The 9,990-nt window shown below is 37.3% G+C and overlaps 1 protein-coding gene across 2 annotated transcripts; it reads right to left on the bottom strand.

The window, feature by feature from the left end:
- Positions 1 to 996: 996 nt before the first annotated feature.
- LOC105050176 (methylthioribose kinase) lies at positions 997 to 8,689 on the bottom strand. 2 transcript variants are annotated; one of them, XR_832982.4, is made up of 7 exons: positions 8,218 to 8,497; positions 6,615 to 6,924; positions 4,493 to 4,667; positions 4,181 to 4,382; positions 2,445 to 2,659; positions 1,248 to 1,466; positions 997 to 1,176 (listed from the first exon to the last, which is right to left on the bottom strand). XR_832982.4 is itself a non-coding variant. In XM_073262301.1 (7 exons), exons 2-7 carry the CDS (start codon positions 8,407 to 8,409, stop codon positions 1,304 to 1,306), a joined length of 1,257 nt encoding a protein of 418 aa, XP_073118402.1. In that variant the 5' UTR covers positions 8,410 to 8,445; positions 8,537 to 8,689; the 3' UTR covers positions 997 to 1,303. The 2 variants fall into 2 exon arrangements, 1 of the variants encoding a protein (XP_073118402.1); XM_073262301.1 differs by adding an exon at positions 8,537 to 8,689 and having other exon boundaries at positions 997 to 1,466; positions 8,218 to 8,445.
- Between the last annotated feature and the right edge of the window lie 1,301 nt (positions 8,690 to 9,990).

The raw sequence follows: 9,990 nt of genomic DNA, 5'->3' as shown, positions 1-9,990 counted from the left end.
ACCAAGCATTGAGCGCATGCTTGCATGGTAGATCTGTCATGTGACCAATTTAATTAAGGGTGCATTTGGTTATACTTTTTTAATTTTTAATTTTTAAAAAATATTTTTTATTTTTTAAATTTTTATTATTGAATAAAAATAAAAATAAAAAGTAAAAAATATGTTTGGTAATTACGTTGCTATAAAGCAAAAAGTAATTTTTAGAGATGACAGGAAAGGAGGGAGAAGGGTTTGGGAAGGTGAAGAGCTCGATGAGAGAGAACGATTCGAATTTTTTACTTTTTGGTTTGGCATTTTAGGCGTGAAAAAATAAAAAAATAAATTTTGAAAAATAAAAATTTTTTTATTTTATATATAAAATAATTATTTTGATTATTTTGATTTTGATTTTTAATTTTACATGATGTTATCAAATATTATTTTTTTAATTTTTATTTTTTAAAAATTAAAAATAAAAAAAAATATATATTTTTTTAATGACTAACCAAACGCATCCCAAGAAAGCGGAAGCTATTGTTTGGGATGGAATTTCGTGCCTGGGTTGTGACATAATTTTTGTTTATGCGTCTGGAAAGTACTCCTAGGCTTATCCATGCACATAACCACTTGAACTCGGAGTTCATGTCACAACTAAGATTTTAGAGGTTGAACCTGACGATGAGACTAGACATGTCCTTTTATTAGTTTGTCAAGTTTTAGTTAGAGATCCAGGCCCATCAAAAGTTTTGGAAAATGTGGTTCCGTTCGAGTTCATCCTACCATCTATTTACCTTCATCATCTGATGGTATGTACTCAATTAAGAAGTCAGAATCTAGCATTATATGTGACAATGGTATTAAGCAAGCGAAGTAATGCTGAGGGCATATCAAATATTTGGGAGTATTGGTATGGTAAAGTAAAGCAATTTATGGTGATGTTACTGAAGAGTAATGAGAAAAAAATCAAGTTCAGAGCACAGTGATCATTCATGAGAGGGAACAAGTGGGCACAGCTGATAAAAGGAAGGCTTCATGTTATAGCACAGAAGAAGGTCTTGGTTTCACTCCCAACAATGGCCGAATAGGCATTTGCAGCACAAGTTGAAGGTATAATGGACATGGGAATGTACATAATCAAACACGTAGGTTTCATAAATCCACGTGGCACGAATTACTCACATCTGAATTCCGCAGGAACTGCATGTGACATAACGTTATGATTACAAACAACTAATATCTCTATTTTGACGGTGTGGTCAAGCATTCACCTTAAGCATATATTGAGGGGAAAGGGAGCAACGTCTTCTCAAACCACAGCTTAATATTATTCCTGGATCGCTGAAATGACTTGATTGATGGATTGGAATCGGCGTCTTTCCTTGAGAAGCATTTTAGCAAAGTCAAGGGCACGGCGCTCACAATATGCTCGCCTGCTAGCATCAGCAATTGATTCAAAATCTTCAACATGAGCTACTCCTACTATCCTCCTGTAGTCCAAGAAACTCGAGTAAATGTTAGAAACATTGAGATACCAACTATAAGATGCATCAATTTTCTCAGTGGACTACAGCACATATAGATGAAATCAACTAAATTAAATGTGACGAGAGGAGGGGGGCATGGAGGGTCGGGATGTTCTCCTATTTAGCATTTTTGTCTTTTCAACATCATCATGGTATAATCGTAAATTCTGCTAAGGATGTAGACCATGTAGGCTTAATAACTCTTTACACTTTCGAGTGTACGATCACCAGTTTTCAGTCATCAATAAAAATATTATGATCATTAGAGAATCCTTAATTATCTGGTTATTTTTGGCAAGAGTATTCATTATAATAAACAAGAGTGGCAAATGCAGTTCACATGGCCTGGGAAACTTTGAGCACATGCCTGGGAAATGTGGAGCAGCAGAGCATCTAGATCGCTCCCTATCAAATTCTAATTATATAAAACAATAGATTAGCAACCATGTAAATAAAAGGACATGGTCGTTAAACTGAAAATAAACACTGACCCATGCGTGATGTCTCAACCAATATGAAGTTATAAATCCTCCACCACTTAATCCAAAAGGGAATGACCGAATGTATCATCAAACAAGTGTGAATACACACACAGAAGTGGTACCCAAAGAACTAAAAGCTTGAGCATGAATATGCTAATGTCTATAATCTTTTTAAAGTTGTAAATAGTATGTGTAGTTCCTATGATATAACTTCTATTGGAAATCAACGTATTAAAACTGTCAAATACTTTTTGTCTAGGGCGAGCAGAGCAAGTGAAATTTTTGTCAACATGCTGTTGAAGGCGTATCAGAATAAAGTCTGAAAATATTTGCATAATTGTTCTTTATGAAACATTATCATCTGGAGTAATTTGCTTCAATAAGCTTGAATTAGTAATTCAAGAATTCTAAAGTTGAATAAAATGAAATAACATAACAAGATATACTTCCGTAGGATTACCTTATCATTTTAGCAGCACCAAATCCTAGAGCATCATGGAATAAACCTGCCATGTACCTCTTCTGGACAAGGAGTTGAAGTTCAGGCTTGTTGTATATAGACACAGGATATGCCTCACCATTCCCATCCTTGTGTCCAGCCCAGAGTGAAATGAACTTCTGATGAAAAAGATTCCAAGTTTCTTCAGCTGTCTTCAAAATCCACTGTTTGTATGCCTGAAAAATAAGATAGATACAGCTCGTCAGAAATAAAAAAATAGTTCCAGTGTCAATGGAAAGATTGATAAAATGGCCTGGGTTGAACTACAAGGTTAAAAAAAAGAAACAAGAAACCAACTGTGCATTATTATAATCTTAAAAGAACATTGAGAAACAACAATCAAGTGAACATGAAGTACATGAAATAACTTTTATGTGGAATTTAAAGGAACAACATGTGCACCAACTAGAAGGTTCATCGACCAGCAATTGCAAACATTGGCTGAAAGGAGGAGAAGCATCCAATCTCGTTGTCATATGTCAAGAGATGTCTACTCATGGGAAATCCATGACATGTGTCACTTTCCCTTGACTGCATATAACATTTCAGCTGATAGGAGCTTAATTGAAAATTGGAAAATTTTGTCGAGTCATAACTACTTTCTCTTCAGGTAATAGCTTTAGATTTTGGTTGGTTAGCAATCCATCTTTGAATAGAAAGTACTAGTCTCTATTGCTGTCCTTATTAAGGACTGGTAAAGTACTAGGTTGGTCCTACAAGTCAGTGATTAAGAATGATTCTCTGGACTCGAGTGTCTATAGGGCTCTAAGGGAAATGATATTAATTGAAATCCATGAATCACTTCCCCAACCATTAAAAAAGGGGCTTGTCCTTAGTATCTACATTCTCTATTCCTATAATTTCTGCTTCATCTCCTTCAATTTCGAACCTCTTATCCTTCTGCCTCCTTATCTCTCGTTTCCCTTCTTCATCTTTTACTTTCTTCCTTACTCTTTTCTTCAATTAAGCTGTATCTTTGGCATGTTTGACAAACATGACCTTGTCCGTGTGTCTAAACCATGACTGCAAACAAAAGCAATCAAAAAATTAAGCTGATAACAAGCTGTATTATAGACAGCAATTAAGCATGTCACTGATAACATCACTGTATTATAGACTGCAACAATATTGCAATTAAACTCATCATAGGCTGTATTATAGACCGCAATTAAGCATTTCACTGCATTATAGACTGCAACTAGATCTTCAATTAAGCATTTCACTGATAACATCAAAGTATATCAAACTGTATTATAGACTGCAAACAGAAATTTACCATGACTACAGGTTAATTCTTCATGAGTAATAAATACCGTGATTTGACACCTATGATATCAAGGAAAAAGAAATCAAAAATTATAAAAATTAATGCCTTTTAACGGACTTCACTAAAATAAGTGGAATATGAAAAATAGAAATATGACAGAAGGTTGTAGTAAGAAGGTTCATTGATATTTTCTTTTGTGTATGTGGTAAGAGTTCACAAACCATGTGATTCTCAAAAGCTGTTCTGTATCAACTTGAGTTCAGAACACTAGCTTGACCACTGGAATTGATTAATTACAGAGATACATGGAGGACTTGAACACTGCATGCCTCAATTACTTGCAAGTAAATTCAAAAATTATGCCTACCGCACACAAATGAATTCAGAAGAATGGTATCTGAAGCGAGAGGGGGGGGCGAGATAAACATACTTGACGGTCATTCCCTTTGTCAGCATGCCCATCTTGTGCAAAGAAGGCCAATATTAGGTTTCCTAAAAAGGCTCCTATGTCAAACCCCATGGGTCCATAAAAAGCAAACTCTGGATCAATGACCTGGGTAGAATCACCAGTCACCATGACAGAACCAGTATGAAGATCTCCATGAATTAGGGCTTGTGCCCTCTCACAGAACCTACACATAGGAAAATACATCTCACATGATTTTTCATGTGCAGCATGATGCAAAAGAAATATACATAGTGATGTTCAGAAAGAAGGCATCATTAGCAAGACAAGGATTACATAGATTTCAACTCGGCCACTTCAATCTTTAAAGTGTCATCTTCTCGAACTGCCTCAGCATCATGATCAAGGTAAGGAGAAGTCCAACGATTATACTGAGCCACCTTATATGGGTCTGAAAAGACAACCCGCTCAGTGTGCCTACAAAGCTCCACATTTCCACAAAATTCTGCAACTGCAAAATGCATGTAGAAGACATGTTAACAAAGTTATTATATGCATACTACACTTAATCTTGTTAAGACATGTTAACAAAGTTATTATATGCATACTACACTTAATCCTGTTAAGACTTTTGATACAGAGGAAACTACTAAAATTTTATAAATGGTACAAGAAATGTCAAGCAATGCTGCTTGAGAAAAAAAACTCTTATTTGCAAGAAATAGTATTCAACATGAGCTGCAGAGACATCCATTCAGTATTACATATATGTAAGAATCTTACATAGTAGGGCCGCCACATGTTCCAAGGTAAAGAAATGACACTACCAAACAGGAAAAAAAAAATTGCAAAAAGTCATCTGAATAAAATATGGAGGCATGGCAAAGTAATGCATGACTAAAACATTTAAAAATAGAAGTGGAAAATATGAAGCAGTGCTTCTTGATAAAGACACTCCAATTTCCAAGATGTAGTACTCAACATGAAGTGGAAATACATATTACGCTTCAGATCAGTATACACATATGCATAAGCTCTTAGAATATAAGGGGCAAAACGCTTTACAAAATGTTCCTTGGGAGAAAGTCTGTAGTTAATGAGAATAGATACTAGCAACAGGATGAGTGAGAACTGAAAGTTCAAGTAAAATCTAGAAGCCTAACAAAGAAGGTTTAATTCAATGCAGGTCAAAATGCTTTTAACCAAATTTTATGAATAAACCATTTTTTATAACAGAGATTAAATATGATGAGCTAACACTGTAATCGATGTCAAAGTGTGGGGAACCCTTGGTGCTGCAGGATTCACAGATTGTACCAACTTAGCAAATTACCTTATTCCAAGCCCATACAGCACTTGTGCAAGGTCTGTTGAGCACTAGCCATTCTTGAACTTTTTGCACACCTGTTATTCTACACCCTAAGACAAGTTTCAAGACTTCAGTTACCCTGCTACAGCCACACATCTGAGCACCAAGAAGAACACAAGAGACTAAGAAGGGCACATAGGTGGAAAGGTTATGCCTTCAATTGGATTACTTCCACACTCTGTTTGCTCGCAAACAAGCAACACTCTTATTTATGCCTTTAAAGCCAGAAAAAAAACACTGGACAGGAACCATGCAGAAATGATGTTTGTCACCTATATAATGCCTAGATATTTCATAGGAATTAGAAACTCTAACCTTCCAAAGAACTCCCACCATCTCACAAATCATGTAGTTTTCTGGAACCTTCCAGATGACATCAGAGACCTCCACAAAGTGTAGGACTCCATTACTTTGGTAAATAATAAACAATCAGTTGGATCAATTGCTCCAAAATTATGATCATTCTTTAAATCCTTTGCTAAACATCATTTTAAGCACGATAATTTTTCTATAGAAATGATAATTTGATTAGTTAGTGGTGATGAGATCATAGTTTGATCTGAAGTGTCATGGAGGGTCATCATATATCCAAGTGCCCAACACATCAAAAATGTAAAGACTTCTAGTTTTGGAGTAACCTTAGAAATCCCGTACAACTGCAGAATAAACACAAAGTAATGCATATTCTCATGTTTATCATTGTTCTAAACCAAAATAAAATGCACACATATGAGCAACACAGTTGCTGAGAGCCTTGTAGCTCAGCCATAGGAGGCAGCGAGATTGCAGTAGAAGAGTGCAAAAGAATTTTGAGAATCTAAGCCTTAATTGTTTCACAAATATTTAGGAAACTAGCAACTTTCAGAAAGTATCAAATAAAAGGAATTAATAGCTAATATAAAAGATATGGAGGATATCTACAAGAGTCTAGCTATCATCATCAGTTTTACAGTTGTGACTTTCAAATTATAATATTTTTAAAGCTAAAATCAAGAAAAGAAAGGAAAAAAAAAAAAAGTAAACTAAATGATGAGACGATTCATGCATTCTAATCCAGCATGGTCAAAAAGTTTTATATAGAAGCCACACCTGCATGTCTATGGTCTAATGTAGAATGATAAAGAAGAGATGTGAAGAAAAGTGTCTTTGCCATGTAGTCTGACATATGTTGAGCAAGCAATGGATATTCAATTCCAGCAATCAATCCTTTCCGCAAAATTATGTGTGGTGGCTTCAAGTAGCGCATGGCAATCAAAGACATAGGCCGGTCAAAATGGTAAACTTCTGGTACATGATCTGGACACCATCGACCTTGCTCTTTTAATGCCAACGCCTCAAAATACGCACGCTCCTTTGTCAATGGCCACGATTCGCCTATGATGCGAAGGTACGGAAGAGCCTAATTTGTCATGAAGAAAGGATGAGATAATCTTGAAGCAGCATCAGAAAGAAGGAAGACAAAAGCCGACCCTTATATTATACGATGAAAAGCAAATATCGCCCAAGCAGAAATCGACAAGAATGACAATTGTTCCATATATGCAGTAGTTCTTAGCCTTTTTGTTTTTTTCGAAGAAAGGTATAAATATTTGATACCGAGCAAGTGAACGGTTTTCACATGTCAAATGGCGCCAAGGCACGGCTTCAAGCATGTTATAGCACTCTAGCCAAAGCAAATCTCATTTAAAAAGCAAGAGTTTTAGAAGCTTAGCCTCTTTACTCACCTGTGCATCTCCTATAGCATGCATATAGCTGGAAAAATGATTATGCGTAAGATTTTAGATTTTCCCTTTTGTCTTATAACACATGGATACTTCAAGTCCCAAAGGGAAAATATATTGGGTCACTTCCAAGATTAGTTGAGATTAGGTAATACAGAGAATGACCACTGATTTTTCACATAGATGGTGTATCAAGCTAATGTGACCAAGTTAAAAATTAAAAAAAGGGGGGGTGTATTCTTCAAGTAAAGGGCTTAGCAGTTGGCAGTAATAATTGGTTGCACGATCAAGATTGGCCCTTCCAAGGCACGTGTTTTTAGAGGAAAATGCTGAGTGCATGTAGGACAATTATACATGTATAAGAATACTCCTAAAATAAGGAACTTTGGGAACCACTTAGCCACACATTCATACACAAAAACATGCACACACGGGTCCCTGGAAATGCACACACATGCTATTGTTATTAATAATTTACTATTTGTCATCTCCTTCTACAATCTCACAATCTTTATATACCGACCAAACCTCCCTTTTTTTTCTTTTTTTCTTTTTTTTTGTCAACATATCTTCATCAGCTCCGCCTCCAAGCCAAGCTTATTCAACCATATCTCTATATAAAATCTAACCTAACCCTATGCTGAGACTCATAGCAAAATCTATTCCGCTTAGTCACCCTGTAGCCTTTCAAACTCCATCGCGCATCTCCTTCCAATTGACTTGGACAAACTAGCACACCTAAAAACGTCTTTCAAAGCATGCATCACTCCTCAAAAAAGATCCATGAATCATTTATACTGAAGTCCACCGATAAATTGGACAAAAAACCCAGACAAAAGCTTTCCCAATCCAATCGTAAGTGATGCTCGAACCATGAAGAAAATCGCAAACAAGCATCTTATCGAGCTAATAGCCAAGAACCCGATCAATAAAAACCATAACCAAGCCGAGAAAGCACCGAAGAAGAGTACCTGCTTGATGACCAAGGATCCGGCAGGGCCGACGACGATGTAGACGAAGTTGAGGTTCCCGTCGCCGACTTCTTTGATGACGACGCCGTCCAGCTGGTTCCCCAGCTGCGCGTGGAGGGTGGGCGTCTCCTTGATGTACTCCATGACGGATTTCTCGTCCAGAGGCCTGAATCCATCGGCCACCGGCGCCATGGCTCTCGGTTTCTAAGATCTACACGGCACAGAAAGCTGAGAAAAAGTAGAAGAATAAATGATAAGTGTTTTGAGGCGGGAAAGCCTGCAACCGATTCGTTGAACCTGACCGGCTTTTTTATTTCACCTGCATGGGCTTTGACCTGCCGGAAAGAGAGAGTTCCTCGCCCGCTAGCCTCCAAAATACGGTTTATGACAAAGTAATAAAGGATTTTTTAAAAAATATTATTTTTTTAAAACTTAAATCCAAATCTTCCCTGCCCAAATTTATTTTTTAAAATATAATAAATAAGTTGATTGAAGTACCAGATGGCGAAACCATATTTTGAACCCATGATTTTAAGATGAGATGGAATGCCAACTAAAAACCGTATGAAAATTATATATTTAACATATATTTTTTTTTTCCTCCCTCTCTTTGTACCAAGCGGAAGACGTCGGGTGTTGCCGACGAAAGATGCAGGAGGTGTGGGATGGGGAGGGACCACGAGGGACATAGGGTACGACCATCGGGGTAGAGGAAGGCAGAGAGGGGTGTTGTGCGGAACCATGGGGGGAGGGCTTCATCGAGGCCAGGGCTAATGGAAGCACAGCCACGTGGGGCGTAGAGTGCGGCACGATAGAGCCACAAGGGGGTGTGGGGGCCTGTGCATGAATGACGAGTGGGGGGGGGGCCACGACAAGTGCATCATGGACAGTGACGACTTCGGCCTTGCGAGGGGAGGGCGAGGCAACCATAGCGATGGGAGAAATAGGCGTGGAGCCTGGAGGAACGGTGGTCGGGTGGAGGTGCCACAAGTGGCACATCTAGAGGGGTGAATGCGGGTCGGTCGCTAGCAAAAAAAGTCGGAGGATCGACGAGGTGGGGGGAGGGGTTGGGAGGAAAGTAAAAGAGAAACGAAAAGAAAAAATATTTAATTAATAAAAAAATATTATTATTTGATTAATAATAAAATATTATTATTTTATAAATAATAAAATATTATTTGAAAAAGATAAAAAATTATATGTTGAAGATGCGATTTCACTCATGATTTTCAAAAAATCTCATCTCCAACGTGTGATTTCAAAAAAATGCATCTCGAACATACGATTTTTAGTTGGCTTGCCACCTTACTTTGAAATCATGGGTTCAAAATGCGATTTCGCAATCTAACAGTCCAATCAGCCCATCTACTGTATTTTAAAAAATAAATTTGAATGAGGGTTAAATTTAAAATTAAATTTTTAAAAAATAATATTTAAAAAAATTTAATAATAAAGAGATCTCTGTGTATCCAGAAGGGAAAAAAAGACGGAGAAGAAGAAGAAAAGCCTCACCACCCGTGAGGAATCGGATGCAGCATGCGGGTGGGTGGCTTAGAAAGTTGATGGAGAAAGCTATTTGGGAAACAAGAATCGGATCTGGAAACGTGCGGGAGAGCATGGATGGCCACATTACATGTGGAGTCAGGCTAGCTCACACACGTGACGTCCCATTTGATCCGGAGGCGAATTGGGTTGATGTATGTCCCTGTTATGCATGCTAGAATTTTTGGACGTGTTTTGCATTCGAGTTATTTGGAAAGAAGAATATAAAAG

Source organism: Elaeis guineensis, chromosome 8 (assembly GCF_000442705.2).
Source record: "Elaeis guineensis isolate ETL-2024a chromosome 8, EG11, whole genome shotgun sequence".
NCBI classification, from domain to species: domain Eukaryota; kingdom Viridiplantae; phylum Streptophyta; class Magnoliopsida; order Arecales; family Arecaceae; genus Elaeis; species Elaeis guineensis.
This window is presented reverse-complemented; position numbering and strand designations above follow the sequence as displayed.